The sequence below is a fragment of the Chelon labrosus genome (assembly GCF_963514085.1).
Source record: "Chelon labrosus genome assembly, chromosome: 16".
Lineage (NCBI taxonomy): Eukaryota > Metazoa > Chordata > Actinopteri > Mugiliformes > Mugilidae > Chelon > Chelon labrosus.
The window spans coordinates 11,495,454-11,521,345 of record NC_140349.1 but is presented as its reverse complement, the minus strand read 5'-3'; the positions used below and the strand labels follow the sequence as shown (position 1 = coordinate 11,521,345).

The window sequence follows — 25,892 nt, the reverse complement described above, 5'->3', positions numbered from 1 at the left end:
AGTTAATCTACTGACCACGATGGACAATTAGTAGGAAGATGGTCATAATGTTTTGCTTCATGTGTGTACATGAGAAAAAGAAAGAAAGACACACAAGAAATATTACCGACACCGAAGCATCAACAAGGAAGTGGAGGTTCAAATAAAGCAGTGCTCAACCAATTGAGGATACATCCTCTAACTTTTTGTCTAGAAATGGCGGAGGCAGAAAAGAGCAGCGGGAAAACAGAAACCGCATACACATCGTGTGAATGAGTCATAGCTGGTTTGTCAAAATGTTTGTGTTATGTGACATACTAAAGGGAACGATTCCTGTATCGTCCCACATCAGCGTAGAGTACTGATGGGTTCAGTGTTCAAACTGAATGACTCACAATAGTAGAGCTTCAATGTGGTTGTCTTCATATAATGAGAGAAGCATGTTTCTTCCTGCCTACACAGTATACTACTAAACTCCAGGGGAATGGTGGGTGGCTACGAGACTCCATCAAGGCATTGTTGTCTGAACAAATGGCACATACCTATACAAAGCCAGCTTTCAGAAAAGTGCTTATTTTATGACTGACAAGCATGCATTTGAAGCTCTGAGGTGTTTGGCAGGTTGTAAGGGCCTCAAGAGTCAAAACACTGATTATCACATCAGTTTAAGGCATTTCGGGAACAAAGACAGTATCTCCACAAAGGCACTGTATTTTTCAAAAAGTCCATTTGTGGCTCAGGTGCATCATCCGTTTGAGGATACTAAGTCAAAGAGAACATTGCTGTACAGATCAGCAGAGAGGAAACAAGCAGAAATAACAACAGGGGGTACACAGAAGAGGAAGAGAAGAAAAAAAAGCCTCTGTATGAGACAAAAAAAAATCCAACCATAGCAGAAATCTGGTGCTCTGGTAAGTTAAAGTATCACAAAAATTCACATTTTAAGATTACAGCTCAGGGAGCACAAAGACATGGAGAAATTACTTTTGTCTTTTTCTTATAATCACTTGTGTTTGCCTATTTTTCCCTCCTTGTTAGCCCTACATATACCACGCCCTATTTTTCCCCTATTCTCCCATCCAGTCGTCCAAATCTGGCTCACATGTGACCATCCTTTTCCTGTTTCTCTCTTCATCTGTCGTTGTTTCCCTCTCTTTAATCTGTATGTATTGCCAGCCTGTATCTCCATTCCTCCCTCCAGGGGCAGAGAGCCAGCTCTGTGGCTGATCATAGTGATCCCTCCCTGAGGAAAAGTCTGCCTGACACCTGGGTGACTGCCCTGGAGGAACTGTATGTGTGTGTGTGTGTGTGTGTGTGTGTGTGTGTGTGTGGTGGTGTGTATGTGTGTGTGTCAAGGGGCTAATGGACATCTTTAGGGGATTACCAGTTCAGCCACTGGGATTACTGGAACTTCACACATACGCACACATATGTGCAGACACACATAGAACCCTGATAGTCAATATTGCGAGATAGAAGAGTCATCTGAGACATACTGGCTGACTTGTAACACTGCCCTGGTTCTTATCAGCTACCTCCCCTGCTAAAACAAACACGACCAAAGGGTAAGTGGCTTTCACCAGGACCCTACAAAACTCAACTGGTTCAGTAAAGAGAATCAAGCTGCATTTAGTTGAAGTATCAATTGTCCACTTTGAAATTGAGACCTTGAGAAAACAATCTATTGTCATAAATATATTTAGAAATTCCTGATGAAACCTACAGCGATCTGCCACAACATTAAAACCACTGACAGGAGAAGTGAATAACATTGACCATCCTGTAATTCAATGTTCTGCTGGGAAACCTGTGGACCTGGCATTCATGTGGATGTAACTTAGACATGTAACATCCACCTAGACCAGACCAGGCACCCCCAGCCCATAGCAATGACACTCCTTGATGGCAGCAGCCATCCCCAGCAGGATGTATCCTGACACAGACACACACACAATTCATTAGATCCCGAAATGATCAAGTATCTGTGTGACACACTGGAACAAGACTGATCCACAGCGGCCCCTTCCCTCAACCCATAGGACCAAAAGTAATTAACTACATTCTGTTGCCAGACACCAAAGGACACCCTCAGAAGGCCCATTCTCTGATGTCAGAACAGTTTTGGAGGCAAAAACTCAATCAGAGGAAGGTGGTCATAATGTTATGCCTGATCGATATAATATAATATAATGCTGCATTTATGCTACGAGCGTCTAAGCTCTCAAACGGTCAATTGTGGCCAGCTACACTGCTGAAATGTTGCTCAAGAGCTTGATGACATTTTGGAGGTTGTCATCTGTTTGAATTAACTGGTAAAACAAACGCCTACGATTGGCTGACATGTCACCGTGTCACTGGAGAGTTGGAAAAAAATTGAAGCCAGCTCAACTTGGATACTGGCAGCAGCACATCATATCCTTTGGAAATGCTGGGAGTCAGCTTGTTGCTTCATCTTGTCGGCTTCCATTGAAAGGAATCTCTCGCCTTTTGCTTTTTCGCCACTAGCGCGAACACTGCATTACATACACCAACAACGTATTGCACAATTAAATGTTTGTTAATCTCTGATGAGACGGGAGGGAATGCTGTAGCTTTAATCAAAAAGGTACGTCTTGATTGTTGCCAAGAAAATTCTAAACAGACCCATAACTTCTTACCATACACACACACTCACAATTGCCTCGCCTATTGCGACGCTCGCATTTCCAGTGACAAGCAAAGGTGCCAACTGGCATAAGTGTCTGTACCTGGCTCATTTTATGTAAAGCCACCGATGAATATTTATGACCAGATAACTGTAAGTGCTCATCTTTGTCCTTCCAAGTAAGTGGTTAAACTGCCAACAAACGGCTAATGGACGTCAAACTATAGGAAATATGGAGTTGGCAGTCTCAGAAAGTATTTGTAGGAGAACACTGTTCTCAGGTATGACAGATTTTTGGGAACATTTTGACAAAGTTTATATCTGAGAAGGCTGATTCATAGTGTAGGAGATACACAACACTCTAAAGTATGGGTAGTATTGTACTATGAAAGATTCACCTGTAGGGGTCATAATAAATACTGTTTGGCTGTTTGTTAATGGTTTACACTGATTACAGCTTTCAAGTGAAATAATTAGCCATGAACCAACCCGCAAGTCAGTCATATGGCAGTTTTTGAGGTTTGGCTTTCAGCGAGCACTGATAGGTGGTTAGTATTTAAATGTGCTATTTGTATAGGATTGGTTATTACACAAAGCCTGATGACACTGCGGCTATTTTCTCTCATAATGCTGAGGAGACCACTCAGAAAAGGAGGGAGAAAAAAAATCAATTAACGCCAGCCCCAGGTGTATTTAACACACACACACAGACGTACGGTAATCTCCACAGACTACGACGGCCACAATATGACACAAAGACAGGAGCTCCAAAAGACTCAGGAGAGCTATATCACCATGGGATTTGACTCCTGCATATTGTATTGCACTGTTAATGTTACTGTAATGATTATAATTATAATCTGTGGCAGACTGTGCTGAAAGAACAGAGCTGGTTATCAGTGGCGAATTAATGACATTTATAGGAAGAATAGAGAGGGAAACAGATGGGTAGGGAAGTGGGGGGTTGAATTAATATTGTGAAAAGAAAGACACACAGAGAGGCACACAGAGAGGTTGAGAAACAGACATTAAGACACCGAGATGAAAGAGTGAATTATATTCTTTCAGTGGAAGGCTGGTTTAAGACGGAGACAGATTGTGAGGATGAGAAACAATGCCATTGAACATATATATATCAAAACGGTTATTGAGAGATAGTTAAAATGAGAAACATTTGAATATATGGAGAGTGAAAGAAGAGAAATGATGGATGAGCTGAACGCATCCGGAAATTATATTTCAATGAACATACAGCCCCTGTTTTGCTGTTAAAAAAATGTTTACCATCATCTGTTCAGTGCCACAAATTGAATGCCATGTGCCCTTTCCCCCGCATTGTATTCACTTTCTAAAAGGCAGAAAAATAGCTTTGCGGCTTCCAAAGAAAGCATCCCCGTCTGTAGCACAAATACAATCACGCTGACCGTGTTTTCCTGCACACTGTGCGAGGCTTAGCAATTATGCACAAATCAAAGCAAGGCCGCACAACGTTTTCGCTCAAGTTTCTCTTGCAGGGGTCGTTTACACCAAATTGGATACCTGATGGACGCCCACTGTGCCAAAATGTTGTTTACTGCGATAAAAGTCAGTGCAGCGAGGAAGTTGTCAAGACAGGATTTATTTGGTTTTTGCAAGTTATCCAAGGGGGCTGTTGCTATTTGAGATAACTACATATGTTCTGTTAACTAGGTTGATGTACAGTAATATCTAGGGTTATATTTACCTTACTGATATGTAACCTTTGCTGGAGGTTATGCTGTGTATTTATAACTGCTACCTATGTTTCATTTCACTCAAACAGATTCTGTGAACTTATTCTGTGCAAAAATAAAGTAATTCTGATTTTAAAGTAAAAAAAAAAAAAGACTTCCCTTTTTCTTCCTTCCTGTCTTTTTAGCTATTTGGATCCTCCAACCGGCGCGCAGACACACACACGCACACACACCTCTTACCCCCTATAGGGCAGAGCTGATGCAGGAAGAGATGAAATACCACTACCTCAGGGGTAAACACACCTCGGTTCACACTCACACAAACCCCCTCCATTCACGCACTCACGCACACACACACACACACACATCTACATGTACACCTCCCGCTTTCTGCCCCCGACAATAAAAAGTGTACTCAGGAATATTGTCCCAACATCAAAGACCATATTTGTTTATCTTCACACCAATCACGCTGCGCTGTTTCCCATGGCCTTTGCGCATGTTCTCCCTCTGTGTCTGTGTGTACTAGGTGCATGTCTTCCTGTATGCCTCTGTGTATTCATGCAGCCGGCGTGAGCTAAGCATGGCGCTGAGCGTCTCTCTGTTTCTGTGCATGTCTTTCTTTGTGTGTAGGGGAGAGGGTGTGACTTAGCCAGGTGTAAAATTGGTGCTGTAGAGGTTTGCAGATACAAACTGGGTCAGGGCAGGAACAGGAAGCAAGGAAATAAACTAGCCTGTACGTGGCAACCCACAAGAGTAGAACAGAGCTAACTTTTGTGACACATTGTGTTTATTTGTGTGTGTATGAGTGTTGTTTGGTGTGTCTCTACTGGAATATTTAATGAGGCCGCCAGGCATTTTACTTAATGTCACATCACATCACTCATATAAAGTGTGTTTGTGTGGGAATGTTAAGCTTGGCTCTTGCTGTATTTAATCTGTGCACACTTGAGAGCGGTGCGATCAGATCACACTGAAAACAGCTGGGACCAGTGCTCCCAATTCTAGCAACAACACAAACCTAATTGCTTCCAGTTCACCTGCAGCTGTAGATGGCAATAGCACAGGAACACTCGTTCTAATGTGCAAAAGAGAGAGCGCTCAAGCTGCACGAAAACCTCCAACAAACAACCATAACACACTAGGCAAACAGTAGCTCTCAGCTAGTGAGATAATAATGGGCTTTAAATGTAGTGAATGCAAATCTACAGTAAAGTCATTTGCTTTTTTAACCAAAACAACAACACAACAGTTCTTTTCTAAAGGGGCCTTCAGTGGACTATAAACTAGATATTTTGCTGGGCATAACAACAGCTAGCCATTTATAAATAATTTTTACTTTATATACATACTTTCCACATTTTATACTAGGGCACTACACTATATGGACAATAAGCAAAGCAACTACTGCTGCTGCTGCTGCTGTGTGGGTCACCTGATCCTTTTTCCTTTCCTATTGGGGTTTCCTCTATTTGCTCACCAATTCTCCGCCTCTACCTCTGGACACCTCTCCACATTGTGATTTATCATAGCCAGAGATGTTAAGGTGAAAAAACAATGGACTATGGATGTTGTTGTTGTTGTTGTTTTTAATATGATCCTTGATATTTGAGGTTACGCAAAATCTATCCATAAATCCTTCGGTTTACAGCAGCCGTGAAACATAGCCCGTAATCATCTTGCGGGGAAAAATACTGACACCGCTAGCTGGTGTCAGTATGCTCAGACTGCCCCTTTGATGGCTCTGTACATTACGGTGCCTGATTTGTTTGGGGAGCCTGACAGCGTGACGTACAGCATAAAAGCATGTCATGCCAAATGTGTGGGAGTGAGTCCTGAGAGACACAATTTAAAAGGCCGTTTAACAGCCTGATTTACCATTTAACAATGATATGGTGTGTTGTGGACTGTCGATGATGATAAAAAAAAAAAAGAAAACAATGCAGTAATCCAGAAAGCAACATGATACAAATAGATAGAAATCATTCGGCGCATTTGCACAAACCTTAAGATTGCAGCATCTCTGCTATTACACAGCCAATCAGCACTACACCAAGAGAGTGTAATTATCGCAAAGAAAATCTTCTTTAATGGTAGTGTCTGATGATGGGTCTGATGATGGGTTAAGACGGGTATTACACTATTATTGCACTGTTCTTTGGTCAGCGTAAGACAACAGAGAGCATGTTGGCTGCAGGCACCCTGACCAGTCCCTTTGTTCCCTCAGCTGCCCTAAAGTCTTGTTTTCCTGCTCTGTAACCTCAGTCGCTTACTCACTGACCGGCAGCTACCGCCCCCGTTTCAGCTTCTCCACCAGCCCCTAGGACGACGAGCTTACCCTCGCATCACAGAGCATACACTGTGACATAGATTACATCTTTTGATCTTTTCATTTTGAGCTTTACAATCAATATGTACTATATGTAATAAATTATTTCTCACATGCTGTAGCTTCAGGTAGATAGATTGCATTAGAGCTATCAACTATCGAAGGAAAACAGTAAACTTTTAGTTACCTTATAACCGTTAACAAACACTAACCTGGTAATTTTGTTTAGTACGAAAAGGATATGATTTATAACACAAGCATCAAATAGAATTAGTTTCTGATGATGTTACTTACTGGTGTTTGTTAGCTTTATCCAACCTATTGTCACAAGAAGCAAATAAAGATGATAAAGCAACAAAAATTATGTATTTCAAACGTCTGAATGAAAACTGTATGTAAATTTATCTTACACAGGTGTTCACAAATATTTGTTGACATAGTTTTGCTAAGTCTAGACTGGTCTGGTTTTTCAGAATATGTATGTGCTGCCAAATATCTGCAGAGTCACAGATAATTTTCAGACTTTTGGACTTCATGAGTGGTAAAAAATAATAATTAGGGCCGGGACTTTAACGCGTTAATTAAGATTAATTAATTACACAAAAATAACGCGTTAATTTTTTTTAACGCATTTTAATCACACTTATTTTTGCACCGCGGAACGTTTCTCACTGGATGAGTTTCGGCGGACCGATTATACTGGAGCACCAACTAGCGTTCATTACCAGTGTCCTCAACAAGCAGCGGGTGCTGCCGTGAGCCCCTCTCCCATCCCAAAGCACTCACAGGCGGTCAGTCTCACAGTAGCCCCGCGCAGCAGCGGTCAGAGCGGGGAGAACCACGCCACCGCGTCCAGACTGCAAACGAATGACGCATGCGCAAAGCTGCCGCTGATCGCGCCCTGGTTTACAGAGCGGGATGTAAATGTTTCTTCACTGTCACACTAAAATAAATAATAAAATAATAATCCATTTAGATTGTTAATTTTGTCAAGTAAAAACCGTTTGTACAAAAAATGTTAAAAATATTCTAGTTATGGCAAAAAATGCTCATGTTCTTCTGTGCCTGTGACTTGTAGGCTAGAAACTAAACCAAACTTAAGAAAAACTAAAAAAAAAAAAAAAAAAACTTAAGTTACTGTGCCAGAGTGTCTCTTTAGAGTCATTTTGCCAATACCAAGCCCTGATAAAGGAGGCGCGTTAATAATATAGCGTCCATCACAATTACATCCAAAAGGTAAATTATGCAAATTAGCCGATGACGTCATTTAGCGACTTCTAGCGACTTTTAGGACAGCCAATAGCTACTTTCCTTTCCTGAAGAGTTGGCAACACTGTTCATTACTTCAGACAACAACAAACCACAGTGAACATGAAAGAAGAAGCTGATGAGACCGCTTTGGTTGGCCCCGTGGATGGGAAATTTAGTCATTATTCAATGGTATACTAAAAATCCATATGAAAAAAATTACTTCTCACTGTTCTCAGGTCAAATATTTATATGCGATTAAAATGCGATTAATTTCGATTAATTAATTACAAAGCCTCTAATTAATTAGATTAATTTTTTTAATCGAGTCCCGGCCCTAATAATAATAATAACAACGATAACATGAGGGCTGGGAGTAAAGTGGCGTCAAATGATTTGATTAAATATTAATGGAGAGTATAAAGATCACAAAATCAAATGATAACCTTCTGTTCTCGATGGTCTGCAGTCTTTTTTCACTGAGTCTCTCTAATACCACTAGTAACCTAAACCAGTTAACACTACATTCAGATCCACTCATGTTTTATTGATTTATTGATTTATTTTTACCTCTATTAAAGAAATATAATCCAGACATTTCTAATGATTTAAGTCTGACATTATCCAGATCAAAACCTGTTGACATTCATCCATGTGAACCCAGTTTACTTTAATAAAGGGTTTAGAAACAGCTTTGCTTGCACACAACAAATATAGCCACAGGACAGACCACACAGACTGACAGATTGCATTCATCAAATATTCATAGTGTGACCTGAGACAACTTCAGTCGCCGTTTTGGGAGCTTTACTTTTTTAACAACAGTTTTTTTTTTTTTGGTTGTTTTTTTGACATTTTTGTTCCTTTAGCGGCTTAACCCAACATATTCGAGCTACAGTTGCTGGGAATAAAGAGGAGGCTTTCATTTGAGGGTATTCACATCCAATTTGAAGGTGGGGTATAGGAATTGCCTCCTCTTTTTGTCAAAAAAAATAGGTTTACGTTAATGGTGACAGTAGAAATCAATTAAGACCTTCATAACGCTATAGTAATATAATGGTAATCCAGAATCAGTTTCTATCTCACTAGAGTAACAACACAATTTTTGTTCCACTTTTAGTTTAATAACAAGCCTATAGCCTGTGCTTCTCTCTTTACCAACCACCACATCCAATCACGCCTTTGGTTGCCTTTGATCTGGGAAAATGCATCACAGTGAATAAGAGATCCCTGTCTAATGATTTTATTTCCTAAAACTGCCTTGATTTTATTTTTAGCAAGAATGTGGTTTGCTGCAGATACCTTCTCATTGAAGTATGTTGCTAGGGTTATACATTTTTACATATGACCAGGTTTTCAAGACTGCGTGGTAAGGTTGAAGACACTCACAAAAAAGTCTAAATGTAGTGTTTCGGGAAGTGGTGCATTCAAAACCTTCAAATTCTTCTGATTTATTCATCAGAGATATTCCCCTATTTCCGGTGGATTGATTTATTGTCCTCCAAAAGCCCCCTATGACTTATTTTCAGATTTGTTTTGACCCACTTTTTTGATGCAATTACCAAAACACATTGCCTTTTGCTTTTACTTTGCATGTTGACAATAATGACAAATTGAGCTTTTTCAGCTTGGAGTCATAGAGTCCCATGCACTATTGTGATCAAATCCTCAATCTGGTCTTTTACTATTTAAGTCAGAAAAGAGTCTGGCAAAAAAGAAAACATGTACTGCGTCTTCCATCGTTTAGTACTTGTATTTCATCCATCTTTACATGCATGTCCAAAAACTCCCAGATACTCTCTTGGAGCTCACGCATTATTAATTTTCAGACAGCTGGTAAATTCTCCAAAGTCTGCTTGTTGTCCCACTCACTCCAACTGTTTATGTGCTGCTAACTTTCCAGGCTTTTACATCCGCTATGACTAAACATCGGTGAGTGACAGAAAGCCAGCCATTTCAAATGGCAGCTTGTGACACAAGAATACATTGGCTAGAGCTACGCACAATGGCAGGACAAAACTAAGTGAAGCAAACAAAGAAAATAAAGCAGAAACATATTGAACTTTATGCAAATTTACAACCAACCAGCCAGTCAAACAGCATTTGTCTGTCAGGCTCATAAAAAAGTGAATAAACAACAATGATTCATCTTTTGTGCTGAAAAAATAGTGATATAAAACTGTATTTATTGGCAAACACTCTGAAATCCACAGAAGGAACTACCACTTTGCTGCACTACATTTATTAAAGGTTATTTAAGTATTTATTAGGGCTGATAAATAAATTACCACGACATCCTTAAGTGTAGCTTTGCTCTGCACTTACCATATTATCATACATTTAAAAAAAATTAACTGCCATTTCTAAGATGTGTGAATCAAGATGAAGAGCCAACAAAATGATTTGACCAGTGAGGAATGCAGACGGTAAACAGAATTTAATTTGAAAATGTCACACTCTCTGTTTGAGCATCTCCAGATAAATCCCACACACTTCAGGTGGCCCTGATAAAATTCAGAATGATTGCATGTAACACGCTGTCTTAGCCTCTTAATTCCCTGCCACCTAGTTCACCTTTATCTCTCTTTTGTCTATCTATCTTCACTGTTAATGAGTATGTTAAAGTGCACACCAATATCCCAATTATGCTGCTCAGGAAATCATCATGAAACCGAAGAGGTTTCATCATCACACCGGAATAACCAGGTTACTCTGTGGTTCATGCGGAATATATCTTGAAAGCAAAACAATACAAAGCTATAGAGGACGAGCTAATAGGGTGAAACTGATTTAATTTCTCATATGTGCAAGGAAAACTTTGTACAGTTAAGGTTTAATAAAGGTCAGGTGACGGCAACCTCTATGGTACAATTAGTGAACATGACTGTCATGGTTAAAAAGCCAAGATGAAAAGGCCAGTCTCCAAAATGTGTATTAGCGCTGGCATCCAATATGGATGCAGACTGCATGTACCAAATCTAAAGAAACAAAATACAAGAGTATTTGCACCCACAGCCCACTGTCAACAGTTTATCAGTTAATTTATTTGTTAGGCTTTTTAAAGAGGAACTATGTTTCATTAAATCGCGTAATCGCCATAATTAAAAGGCTGTATTTGTTTAATTAAGAAAATGCTCCCTGGGAGAGTGAAAATTGTTAGTGCAATTGCACCTTTATTAACTCGTACTTCTCCCAGGTATTTCCAGCTTTGTGGTTGAAAAGCAACATGGGGTCACTTGTGTTTGGTCGGATTTTACTTAATATAACTAGTATTATATATAGAATTTAAGAGGGTCGGAGGATACAAAAATGCCACAAAACCCGACACAATCATCAGAGGCCATAAAATAAAACCTGAGTTTTACTGCACTAGTAATCCAAGGTCCTGTTCCCTGGCTTTAAGAAACTCCACAGGCACAGCGACTAAAAACAACTCCATCCATCATATCTTGTTGTTGCACCGGCATCATGGAGAGGGTGGACAGGTGAGACAAGACCCACCCAAAGTTCAGAACACACTGTTTGTCAGAGTTAATACTTTCAAATTTCAGGCAGCATCAATAAATAATGGAGGGAATATTTTTTATTTTTTTTGTCCCGAATTGGATCGTGGTTCTAAATCATGCAATAATCAAGGGAGGTGGTGTTCACAGCTTTCCGCTGAAAGATAAAATGATTTAAATCTTGATTGTGGTTTCAGTAAGACTACTAATAATCATAATTCAGATTTTTCAAGCAGCATAATCATTAGACACTGTCATCACTTGCAGGAGAAAGGTGGTAACATCCTTAAAAATTATCCCTTTGATTTCAGGGTTTATTCAAGGTGAGTGTTTGAAATTAGTAATTTGAGCATTCCTTAAAATAAAACACTAAAACTTTGGTAATTTAAATTTATGAAACCAGAAAAACGCAGTCTAGAGTGCGTCTTGTGTTTGTGTATTGTGAGTGCATGCACAATCATGTACGGGTTTGTGTGAGCAATCCATGTTAATCACTCTCCCCATAATTACCATTTTCTTGTTAATGGATCTGACCTTTTAATCACCATTTTACCCTATGTCCGTGTGTGTGTGTGAGTGGGTGTGGGTGTGTGTGTGTGAGTGAGGAAAAAGAGAGACAGAACGCCAAAGAAGAAAAGAGGAAGAGACGGCGGAGGTAATTTGGCTTAACTAGTGGGGCGATTGTAGCTATGCAGACCATAAATCTTCCTCGCAGACATGCGCACACACACATCTATGCATGTGGACACACACTTAACAAAGCACATCATTTCCTGCTATCTCTGATAAGCAGGAAATCCTAATCAACCAATAAGAGCAGAGAGGGCATCCTTCGCTTTCTCCTTCCTCAGGCCTGTTTATCCCCCCCCCCCCCCCGTGAAAGCCGGATTCACATAAGAAGCGGCAAAGTATCACGTCATTCCATTCTGCTCTATTTTATTCTGTTTCATTCTGTTCTGTTCTGATCTATCCTGTTCCATTCCTTGTTTAATTAACTCTATGTGGCAATTTGAGCATTAAAAGCCACTGGACTGTCTGAGAAAGGTTGATTATTGCAGCTGGCTGATTAGAAATTACGCCTGTTGAACCAGGCAAACATGGTTCATTTCCCATGACGAAAGAATTGGTTTCCAGCAACCGACCAACTATCTGGATGACTCGAACCACCTCTCCACGACTGAGATTCTTATTTCCTTAATTGAACAAAACCTAATTTTCCAGCCTAAGTAAAGAAATACAATGTTAACTTATCTAGTGAAAATGTACATGATATTATGATATATATGTATGGACGTAGGTTGATCAGATTTCATTGACAGTGTTGCTACAGCCTGACTGTAGCATGGAAATACATTACACTTTAATGAGAACCCCAAAGAACAACACTATAAAATTTGAAACAACCAAAAATGTTTAGCTGATGATTGGCGGCTGATTGATATTTAGTAATGGCCGATCACAAAGGCCCATGATGACGCAAGATGAGATCACGGCCGCTGGAACAGAGCAGCAGGATGTAGCCACCCATTGCTGCAGAGAAAGGACCACAAACTGGCTCAATGAATGCTATGTATGCTGCCGTTAGCAGCCAATCATCATCAACACAGATGACCTTACATCTACTGGAATCAGTGGTCCCTGCTAGCGGACAACTGCGTGATTTTTTGACAGAACTCTGACCCCAGCATCGCAAGTCCACCTCTACATGTCGTGCACAAGTCTAGATAGCAAGCGACTTTTCAACACCGGAAGTTTGAAAACTCTGTGTTCTTTGCACATTTTACTTTTTTCTCCTTCAGACATTGCGTTCCCTACAATCGTCCATCTGTGATCAGCTGCAAAAATGCTGGTTGGAGGAGCCTTGGCTAAGGCATCTGGACTTGTTTCACCACTTATCCAATCAGCTTCTTAGGTTCTGAAGAACTGATCTGAAGAAACCACTTGAATGAGTCCAGTTTTAGCTTTGTTTTACATACAATGACCTGGATGACTGAAAATCTTCAGACATGCAACCAAAAAAGTTATAAATAATAAATTTTATTCAATCTCAATGTCAAAGTAAAGACTGTCGACTAGCACTACTACATGTGTTAGCAGTGGCATGTGCCCTGCGAGTTCACTTTTTTATGGCACATAGCCAGACTTCACATATCTTCAAGGACAGAGCTGAGCTGACATCTTTTCAGGTGTTGTTCACTGTGTCGGAAGGACCTGTTCCAGACACATACAGTACTTCTCTTCACCCAAGTGACCAAGGCTGGAGCTGTATGTGCAGAGCTTGCAATTTTCTTGTGGAAAAAGGAGCAACAAGAAGCGTCTCTTGTGTGGAGCTTACCTTGGTTTCAGGGTTGGATTATTCTTGATTCCATGTATTAGTTCCAGGTGAATGTTCACATTCACAGAATCCAAAATGAAATTGAGTGTCTGGTTCGCGGTTAGGTGCTAATTACTGTCGCTTACACAAAGAATGACACGCCAGCGAGACAGAGGAGGCTTATTCAAAGATCAAACAACGGTTAATCTGTATAATGTCAGTCCGTATTGTGAGTGGACACAGCAGCGTCAAGACAATAAATACCAAACGGGCTGTAATGTTTACTCTCTACAGGGAAGGAGAACGTTATCCTTTAAATGTAAATGCTTCTTCTAGATCTTTTTGATCCAAGCTGCACTGCTGTTTGGATCAAGAGTCTGCAAGCAGAAAAGGACTTTCATTGTGGACCACCTTGTAGGGCACCACTTGTTAAAACTTCAATAGCAGCCTAATCTCCCTCAATGTTTAGCATGTAAAAATCAAACATTTCAATAGACAGCTCTCTCGCCTTTCACAGCTAATTGAATAATATAATAATAATTTAACTGTAGGGTTAAAAGAACATGTCAAATGTGAATAAAGATGCTATGAGGTTCTATTGATTGCCTGATAAAATCATAAGGCAAAGAGAGTTTAATAGCTTATCTGAAATGAGTTTCTTTCAGGGTATTGTGTTTCTTCTTGCAGGAGGGGCTCAATAAAATAATTCAATAACTAAAGGGAAGCCGCAGTGGCAGTGATTGAGCCTTGGCAATTTGTGTGCTGCGGCGGGATAGCACCCTGTTGCTGTACAAGGTCATTTGTTCCGCTGCAATAGCATCGCTCGAGAGGATCCAGCAAGCGCCGATATCATTTTGTCTATATGTTTGTTGAAACAACGAGCATTTATGTTGTTATTGAACTCTATTTGCTTCTCCGATGCATTCAAAATGCACAAGGCCGCTTTTGGTATTTGTTTGTTAGAGACCAGTATATCAGAACAGTTCCTTTTGTTGTCAGTCTTCTTTCAACTTCATAGTTCATTGATGCTTAACATGAGATCCTGTTATGAGCTTATTTGCAAAAATACGGTATTATTTTGTAGCTTAGATCTGTTGATGCAGGTTATAGGATGAAAACTATTAATTTGCTGTGCACCTCATACAAATTTCCATGTTTGCATAATGTTGGTGCTGTGGTGACGTTTTGATAAATAATTAAAAAACAAAATCACTTGCCTGGTCCTGAAGTTAGCAGGGTGTGGGTGGCCATCGTACAAGGACAGGAAGTCGTATTCTTCCTCGATGGCAAATGACAAGAACATGAGCTGGATTCTGCTTCCTTCCTCCCCAACGATGACCCAGGTGCAGTTCGCCCCGTTGGGGTAGCCATAGGGAAACCCGGGCGATTCTATACTGCCGTTTCGGCCTTTCAGTGTACCCCCACAAGTGTAGATGAAACCTGAGAGAGAAAGAGACAACACTTAGCACGTCTGCATTACACAAGGAAAATAACACCATGTCAAAGTATAGACGTGACAAAAAAAGAAAGACAGAGGTCAACTAAAGGAAAGGGAAGCGATGCAAATATTAAAATGACCACTTGTAATTTGGGACGGATGGATAGTTTTATTGCATACTTACTGCGAGGGTATCTAAACTGCAAGGGTAGCTATGCTTGTGTGACTAAAAGTGTAAGATGTGTGTGAGAGTTGGCTTGGTTTTAACAGAAAGTGAGTTGTAACTGTAGGATACATACAGGTAGGAATGTCTCCATCAAGTTTTCTTTTTTATAAACTAAATGTCCTCCCCTTGGGATTCTTAAAAGCTTTTCTTACCTTACTTTTATTCTTCTTGATCGTGTGTGCAGTGTACAACTGTATTAATAATTATTAACTTCAAAATCAATTCAGTGTGCTTGACAGTTGAATAGCTCCGTAATGCATTAAGAGAAAAAAAAACATGTCTCCTGCCTCCAAGCTACTCCATAAAGATTTTTAATTTATTTTACATGACAGTAAAGCCTTCTTCAATATTACAAATAACAAAGTTCAATATCTTTACAAACAGCTCTGTGATGTGACATTCATACTGTGACAGCAAATACTTAGTTTAGCTGTCATAATTCAGTTTAGCCCTGTATTATAAAACCATACATCAGAACTTTCTTAGTTCTGTAAGAGACTTCCAGACAGTGGACATACACCGTTAAGCCACAACGTTATGACTATCACTGACAGGTGAAGTGATTCACATTGACCATCTTGTGGCAATACAATGTTCTGTTGGGAAACTTTTGGACCTGGCATTCATGTGGATGTTACTTAGACATGTAGCACCCACCTAGACCAGACCAGGCACCCCCACCCCATAGCAATGGCACTCCTTAATGACAGCAGCCATCCCCAGCAGGATGCAGCCAGACACAGGCACACACACAAAAACAGTTTAGGAAAAACTCAAAAAAACATGAAAACCTGTTAGATGCACTTGAACAAGCCTGATCCACAGAGCCCACTCCCCTCAACCCATAGGACCCAAAGGCCCCCACTAACAACATCCTGTTGCCAGACACCTCAGGACACCCTCAGAAGGCCCATGTCCATTCTCTGATGAGTCAGAACTGATTTGGAGGCACAAAGGAGACCTACACAATATTAGGAAGGTGGTCATAATGTTATGCCTGATCGGTGTATTTTGTCACGTTCTTTAATGTTTAGTTTTGCTTTACAGCAGAAGTAAAACAGATACTAAGCTCAATGAGAACCAATCCTTTAAAAAATTCTTCGTTTGGCATCAGTACTGATGTCCCCATACAGACAGACACATGCATTGATGTGGCCAGTACTGGTGGTATTCATTATTCATTATTTCTTTATGAGGAAAAAAGTGAAAAATATAGAAATTACTACTTTGCATCAACAAGCTGAGAGTGAGCATGAGCGATACTAAGTAGGTCAGCTTAGTTTGGATATATCCTGGTCTTTGATGGTGAGTGCATAAAAAATGGACCAATCTAAATCTGTTGAAATAAGTACTTTTCTGAATTTCTTTATACTGTAGCTCCACACGTCTGGAGTAAGGGGCAGTGTCCGTTTGTGAACAGCACCACAGGAGCTGGTATTCACATTCAGCATGGGGTGCTTGAACCCAAGTCCCCTCACTGACTGGAAAGTCCTCTTCCACTGAGCAACCCTTCCAGCTGACTTAAAGGGTGAAATCAATAAGCGACCAGAGCGTTCCCCCGGATTCACCCCGGGTGCCTCTACAAGATGAAACGGTGGCTATTCCTTTGTTTTTGCTAATCAGTTGCTGACATGTCAAAATGCAGAACAACAATAGGCCTGTGTCAGAATCCCTTTCAACGTGACTCGGAAATTTATCACGGAGCAGCTCAGCCGTTTGGAGATACGCATCTGCATTCTCAGAGGCAAGTCAAACAGAAAACAACAGAAATGACACAAGTGCGAACACCTGAATGCACCACGCAGCATCAAAGACGGCAGGGAGGGGCAGAATGAATGCTCTCAGACCTTAATGAGTGACTGTAGGCCCTTCATTATGACTCTGTGTACGTGGTGGCAGGCTGGAAGGAGGAGAGACAAAGAAAGCGGGTAGGAGGAGATGAGTGGATTCAAAACCAACATCTAAATCAACCGCATGAAACAAAACATACACTTCACAATATCCACTGCATCATTTCATGCATTATCAGACATCCGCCATGGCCACTTAATTAGTAAAGAGCGTTTTGTCAGAAAAATTCTGATTCATTCTGTTTACCTAAGTTTTAATGAGAAAGTGAAGTGGTTACAAAGGATGAAGTGTAGCAGCTAGGAAGTACAGGCTGCAGTAAGTAATCAGAAATGTGTGCTTTATGTGGCCTTGTTGTATGGATATGGCAATATTTAGGAAGAGATTTCTAATGTGGAGACAGTAGCGAGCGTGTAGTTTGTGTGATCCTTTTAGATGATGCTTGTACTGATAAATTAGGAGTGAAGCTAATTCCGCTGCTGTGCTTATTCTAAATCTCGCCGGGCTACAGCGTCTGCTAAATGCCTAAATTGTAAAATGTAAATGTAATTGATCTCCTTGGACTTCAGAGTTCACATCAGGATCATTATCTTCTCCCTTTGATCTTAATGATCCTTTTATATCAAACGCACCACAGGTGCTAGATGAAAACCTTGGAGTGTCCAGGAGAGAAGTTGGTCCAGAGCATTTTTTGCAATGCACTATCGATCCCCGATGGAGAAAGTCTTCACTTCTTTGGCTCTGCAGGGGAGTCAGACTGCAGACTAAGCTTATGGAGGACAAAACCTTGGAGCTGGTAGGGATTTCGCATCATTATGCTCAAGGACAGTACAGCAGAGAAGAAGCTTGCTGTTATACAGGTCTGATCCTGTGTCTTCATGCTGAGGAATGATGTTACAAATTGCTTTACATGTATGTGTGTTGAGTTTTTTTTTTTTCTTCTTCTTTTTCCCGATAGAGAGGCTGGGCACTTCAGTTTATTTTTTCACCATGCATGCATTTCATCAACGTAAAAGGAAGACAAAAACAGCTTTACAACAGCAACAGTACACTTTTGGTTTAAATATAAGTGTTTAAGTGAAAATATGAGGATAGTCCTTGAACTCCTAGGCCTTAATTGATCTCCTCTGAGTGCAAAGCTCAAATCAGGGTGATCATCCCCCTGCCTTTCATGTTTATGAGCCTCCTTATTCACCATGGCAGCCAAGGCCACAGGGACAGCAGGGCGATCCCGCTGGATGCCTCTCAAACCAATTATCCAAGACAGAACCCCAACCGAAAAAAAAAATCTGTGTGTCTACATATATATGTGTGTGTCAGTGTGTGCCTCATTTACCCAGACAATTCCAAGACCATCACAGTGACGGATATAATGACCAATGGCAGTCTGGGCTGCAATTAAGGGGCTGGTATCTCTGTCCCTTCACAACCAATCAGGGATGAGATGTTGAGCAACCGGTAGGGACAAGCAGAGTGGAATGAGAGGACACCAATAGACACATACACACATACCTAGAAAACAAACTTGCCACCGGCCAAGTCTGCCTGCTCATTTCTGTGCAGAGTATAGGAAGAAAACAACCTACTGAGTTTCCATTATGGCCAAGTTCTAGAAAGAGATGTTCGCGTGGTTCCAAATGAAATAAAATTTGTGCTTCAATACTTAAGGCTTTATCTGAGGACAGCACATGTTCACACATACAAAAAAAAAGACATGGTAGTAACCATAGACTGTATAAAGATCGACAGGAAAACAGCTCCTCAAAAGTGAAGCCAAAGCAAGTAGAGCTCCCCCTGGTGTCTGGCTGCAGTATAGGTCATAAGCTGCACCTCGTCCATGTTAGTGGATGGGACTTGGGTCGAATTAAAACATTAAAATACTTGTCAAATATTCTTTTTCAAGAATGTTTTCTGTCATTTTAGGTAGTTAATATAATGCTGACGTATACTCAAGTGTCAAATGTTTAATTTTAGTTATTTGACGCTATAGAAACAGGATGTGACATCATGATGACTACCAGCTGCCATGCCAACTGCTCTGTGATGCAGTCTTGTGGGATTGTGAGAGTGGGCATAAAAAAATAAATAAGTACACTCTATTATCCAACATTTCTTTGTGCTGGAGGTAGAGCAGAGCGCAGTATTAACTGAACGAAACGCGAGCGAGTCTAGAGGAGGAGTGGGCGGGTCATCAATGTCACGGTTACACGTGGCTCCACTCTTGGACCACACTGCACAGACTCTGGCTCCAGTCTCACAAGATGGTGCCACCCGTATCCTCGGGAAAAATAGCGCCAGTTTGGCCAATTTTATTTGTGTATTTGGTGAGGACGCCACCAATGCAAGGGAGTCCATATTTATATACAGTCTATGGTAGTAACAGCATAAAAACCTTTAAAGCTATCAGGAACAGTCAATGAAAGGAAATATTTGCAGCACTTACACATTTGAGGGGGGGATATGGACAGAGTGACAAAGATGGAAAGCAGAATAAACAGAGAGAAAGGGCCAGATTTCTCCTCGTTCATCACTGAGCAAGAATGAAAGGATGATTTAAAACTCATCAGTCAGAGGGACAGAGGGGAAAGAGTGAAGGAGGGGGAGAGAGAGAGAGAGAGAGAGAGAGAGAGAGAGAGAGAGAGAGAGAGACAGAGACAGAGAGAGAGATGGGAAAATACAGAAAGAAGTGAGAGGGTGAGTAAAAGAGAATGAGAGAGAAGAGGAGAGGATGAGGAGGAGTGAGAGAGAGAGAGAAGCTGAGAAGGAGACAGGGGTAAAAGAGAGTCTTCTAATTATGCTGACTACCAGACCGAAACTGACAGCCGCTCTACACACACACACACACACACACACACACACACTCACAGGGTCACAGAAAGACAGGCAAATGTGAACACAAACCAAAAGCCATCCCGTGCACACACACCAACAGACACACAAACATGCACATATACAAATGTAGGCATATTCACAAATCCATGCATTATTCACACAGCTTATTCAATACGCCGGCCATTTAAACCCTTCACTCATTCTACCATTTGCTTTGTTCACAATTTCTAACCTCCTCACCCTCTCTTTCCTTCCATTCTCACTCTCACACATCAAGGCACACATGCACACGAAGCCTCCTCTCCAACCCTGACCTCACAGCTTAACCACACACATAATCTATAGTGAAGCCCTGCAGGAGAATTTATGTCCATCTGCAATTATTCAATGTTAGCGATTGTATGTTTGCAACAAAAAGACATACAATTTCATGGCAAGTTTAAAGCAGTTGTGACCTCCGGGAGAATGCAAGAAGAATCAATAAATAGTACACATTTTTTCAGTCTTTTTGTCATTATTTGAAGATACTATAAACATGGAGTGGAACGGTTGTAAGGGATATTCTAGTTCTTGCCGTGAACCAGGGTCAACATCTATAGGTGCAAATTCAACAGCTGCCGTACACAAAATCTAGCTACAGCTGTATTAGAACCATCTACATCTGGGCGTGTAACTTCAATAGAGATGCTAACTGGCAAACAGTTAAAGACTTGTGATTGGACTGGGTCGTGCCCGCGTGCAAAAAAAAAAAATACCCACTGTTACTAATGAGGAGCAGGGTTTAGCTGGAAAAGAGCACGCGTGCTCAGCACAACCTTTACTGGATAAAAGAAGCTTAAAGACAAAGAAGAAAATCTGCTTCGCGAATCGAGTGGATTTAATGAACCCCGGTCAGCAATACAGGCTTGATCTCTTTCGTCAAAGCAATATCTCATGTTGAATGTCTTAAGATAATATACTGCAAAAAGGAAACAACTGAAAAACAGAGGCTTAACAAGCGGATTACGACGGCAATCGGCAACTGACGACAGTCCAGTAATTACTGTACAACTTATTTTTAATGTAGGTTTTCTCAAAATGCAGTCCAGGACTTGGTGCTGTTGCACAATAAGAAACATGGGTTTCCTTTCACAGATTATCAGATTATCTGGGTTAAAAAAAAAAAACCATCCACTTTGATGATGCCACTACGTTGGTATGTAATACCTATAGCTACATCATAGTTCAACATGTCCTCATACAAACATGACCGAACACAGAATGAAGTGACTAACACTGGCCATCTTGTGGCAGTACAATGTTCTGCTGAGAAACATTTGGACTTGGCATTCATATGGATGTTACGTAGACATGAACCACCCACCTAGACCAGACCAGGCACCCCCACCCCATAGCAATGACACTCTTTGATGTTCAGCAGCCATCCCCAGCAGGACGCAGCCTGATACAGATACACGCACAAAAACGGTTTAGGAACAACTAAAAAAAAACGTGAAAATCAGTACAAGGTGTTGACCTGGCCTCCAAACTCTCTAGATCCCAAAGTGATCAAGTATCTGTGGGATGCATTGGAACAAGCCTGATCCACAGAGGCCCCTCCCTTCAACCCATATGACCCAAAGCCCCCCCCCCACTAACACCATTTTGTTGCCAGACACCACAGGACACCCTCAGAAAGCCCATGCCATTCTTCGATGAATCACAGCTGAGTAGGCACAAGGGAGACCTACGCAATAACAGGATAATAACAGGTCATAATGTTGTGGCTGATCGATATATGTTTGCAAAACTGCACTCAGGTAAGGTAGTATAAAGAAGTGCTGTAAATCACTACCTATTTCCTGAATGCATCCCATTCTGATTCATAGGGTCCCAATTCAATTTGATACAATTTGATATTTGATATACAATTTTGCTTAGTTGTGAACGAGATTTTATTTTCCACAAAAACTAAGGTTTTCATTGGTTCCCACAATATTTTACTTATTTTAATTATTTATTCAGGCCAGACGGTGAAACTGCAACTTCTGTCATTTAGATCCTCCTGACACGTGAACTAATCTCATGGCCAGTCCCACGAGACTGAAACGCAGGAAACGCATCCTCTAGTTTTGTTTATAAGCCCAAAAAGATCACGTCTTGCGTCAAAGTACACAACAACACCCACGCTTGTTGCAATTCTGGTGAGGTCAGGCTGGATTTACAATTGTAAAATGCTCCAGCAAATGACTGGAAACCTCAGTACAGCATCTGTGCATCTGGCAAGCCAACAAAATGGACTTCTGGTTTGCATTTTACGCAGTACAGTAGGGTACAGTACAGTTAGATCATTTGATTTCACACATCCTGAAATAATCCTGATGACTCTCGTGGTGTGAAATCCATTACTAAGCTGGTCATTCTGCAAGGAGAGCCTTATGATCAATATAGCCATTTTCACATGGTGCTGACTGCTAAATGAAGAAGCAGCAATATTACCCTATTCTTCATTGGAATGGGACCTATGGTACCCCCTCAAGGTTGCTTGATGTCCCCATTTCCTACTTGGGGGGGCAGTAATGTTTCCATATGAGACATATCTGTGTGGGTGTGCACATATCCTGCAATGTAAAATATTACTCTTATCCTCTGTAGTACAGTAATATTACACGAGTCCATCTCTGAGAAGAAAATATGCTTGAAATTCCTTTCCTCACTCTCTGTGTCTCCCTCTTTCTGTTTGCTAGACTTTCTTTCATCTTGATCCCCCCCCCCCCCCCCCCCTTTTCCTCTCACCATCTCTCCTGGGGCCTCAGTGATACCAGATTCGCTTAAAGGGGTATTACGTCTAATCTCACAGACTCTCATTTATGATTAAAGAATGGCTTTCCCGGTGGAGCGAAATGACCAATCAAATCACCGCAGACAAACCATCCAGTCAGTATCCAGATCACATCAGAACTCAAGCTCTGGGGAGCAACATGAGATGCATGTGTGAGTGCATGCGTGTGCTTGAATGTTAGTGTGCTAGATCATTTAAATGAGCTGCCTGTGTCTCAGGAAAACGATTGTATCGGATCATTTGTGTCTCGAGGTGGTTTCGGATCAGAGAACGAAAGAAAGGCCAAGAGCGGAGTGACAGAAAGGTAGACAAACTAAAAGCAAAACAAAAAGGGAGAGGGAATGAAGAGTGGAGTGGCGGTGGCAGACAGGGAGAGGAAAGAGAGATAGCAAGGGTGAAAAAAAATGCAACAGAGAGAGGCAGAGCAGGAGAGAGTAAGCATGTTTGAAACGTCCCATTGGTTCCTGCTGTCAGGAACGCTTGTCAGCCAAGAATTAGACTGCTCCATGCTGCCGCTGACTGACAGTCAGCCCGCGGTCTAGACTATACCCTGGAGTGGTTGAGGCTAAATAAGGGAAATGCCTAGAGAGAGACAGAGGGAACACACCGGGCTGAAAATCAATTTATAACATTGTCAGTCAGAGGCGGGAGGGGACGATGGGATAGAGATAAGTAGGGAGGGAAAAGGAGAACAAAGAGGGAGCCACATGTAAAAGGGAAAACAGCAAAGACGACATTTGAGAAAACGGTAAACAGTTGGGACCGATCGTGCAAAGAGGAGAACCGAGGGGACTGCCGTTGGTGTTGAGGGAGTCAGAGAGAAAGCGGTGAAAAGAAGGAGAGCGGTGCAGACGGACACGCGCATCTCTGCCTCAGTCAATCGAGGGGCTGCAGGTGGCAGGGCCTCTTCAAATAAAACATCACTCTGGAGAAATAATCAGCTAATGCGCTAATTAAAGCTCATAAAAAGGCTGGCATCAAAAACAGAATCCATCCGGCTCCAAAAAAAATGACTACAAAGGCTGGAGAGCTGCGCTGTTGCACTTGAATGATGCTACATGACTCTTCACTGTTCATACGGCACGTGTCAGCTTTTAATCCCTACTCCATTCTTTAACAATTGCCTGTTGACATGATCATAATACTCTGTAATATACTCACCTGGTTCACCAACATCACGTTAAAAGCAAGATATTAAAGAAGACATTTTAATTATCCCAGCTTGTGGACATAAGTGGACATATTAGGATTTAATAAAAGTGTCCAAAGCCAGTTTTAGTGCCTTCCCCCGCTAGAGCAACAACTTCAGAGGTAAACATTAAATTAAAACACAAATTACCATCAGACTCCGCTGCTGTGAATTATTTAAGATTTACAAGACAGTGTGGGGCAAAGCTAGGGAGGGGAAAAAAAAAAAAAAAAGACGGCAGCTCTGCGTTAGAGCTTGTTGTGGCAACACAGACGGGGTCTGAAGTGAATGAATTTGACCAGAAGCACAGATGAAGGAATTTGTATGATTGAGTTTCACGTGGCTCCAATCAATCACTGACACAGACAACTGCTGCCTCTACATGGACCCTAGGACAAGGAGACAATAGATATTTTTCGTGCTGACATCTTGAATTGAAAGAAATCACATTCCTGCTTTTGCTCATGCTGGTTCACTCAAGGCTTGCTGGGACACTAAATTGATTTAAGTCATGATTAATAACCCTGTGTTTTGCTGCACAAGAGAGTCTATAATAGCCCAGTCGGAATAACAATGCCTCACGTAACCACCTCAATCGGTACAGATTGGCCCAATCGGAAGGAATTTTCATTGACAACTAATAACCATTGCATTTTTATAGGTCTTGGGACATGTTTCCGAGCAGTTTAACCAAGTGTTTGTAAAGATGCTGAAAATGTGGGTCCATCTTGTTCATCTTCTTATATGAAATTAAGTCATTGTTGTCAATAGTAGTTGGGAAAGAAATACTCTCCTACTTCGAGCAGACTGGTCTGTTTAGGATCATTTACAAGCACCATGCAAACATAGAGATGTTTTAAACATGAAGAATGATTTAGCCAGTAGAGTAAGTCCTTCCAAAATGCTGTTTTTGACTTGCTTCTCTAGCCCCTTTCCTGTTGAAAAAGTCTGCTGTCCCACGAGGCTTTTGTTGTCTTTTGAGTTATGTTGAGGGCGAGAATTGTTGGGTGAGATCTGAGCTAAGTGAAAGCGCAGGTGTTTGGTGTAGTGTCAGGACAGAGGAAGCGCAGTGTAGACGATTAGTGCAGAGAGAACGGAGGAAGAAGAGACCACGGAGGCCAGGATTTACCGCTGAGCTTTGTGGGGGAGTTGCGAGTTTAATTCTTCAACAAAATAAATGTGATGGACCTTTGTAACCCAGTGGCACACACACACACACACACACACAACCAGTTACCTCTTCAAACTAGCCGGCTGCAGTGTGTGGGCACCCATTGTAGTTTAAAAGGACGGTTACATCACATCCCTTATAGTGATAAAGTAAAGCAACACTTTATAACGACTATTACTCAGAAGATAAAAGCAGAGATTCTTATTCGTAAAATAAGACAAATACATGAATCTGAAGCTAAATATGTGTCTTAAGCCTTTTTTAAAGAAAGCCAATCAATCCGGGCTCCTGCAGCAATCACGTAGCCGTTATGTGACACAACGCTGGAGACCACGGGATTTCTCCAGAGCACAAATGTATTCAAATTAAATGGAAACCATCAGCATACCATACCGCTGGTGACTTGTAGAAACATAGATTTACCGCTGAGGCCATTTGAAATTCTGAAGGGCTTTTATGCCCTCCTAGAAAATGATGTGTAAGTGCTGTAAATAACGCTACACCATCTCATTTCATTGTTACTTTCATCTTAATGCTATTTCACCTGAATGCTTTTTCATTTTAAATGTGATTAGGCTTTCAAAGTCAAAATGCATATCCTCGGCCTTTAGTGTTCCTTACTACTGAGCACTGACAGG

The 25,892-nt window shown here is 41.2% G+C and overlaps 1 protein-coding gene across 1 annotated transcript in view; it reads right to left on the bottom strand.

The window, feature by feature from the left end:
* Positions 1 to 25,892, bottom strand: part of csmd3b (CUB and Sushi multiple domains 3b) — a gene marked incomplete at its 5' end in the record, with an annotated part of 336,937 nt that overhangs the window by 245,266 nt on the left and 65,779 nt on the right. Inside the window, one exon of the mRNA XM_084563441.1 lies at positions 14,947 to 15,169. Coding sequence (XP_084419567.1) covers positions 14,947 to 15,169 — 223 coding nt within the window. The remainder of the gene's footprint in view (positions 1 to 14,946; positions 15,170 to 25,892) is intronic.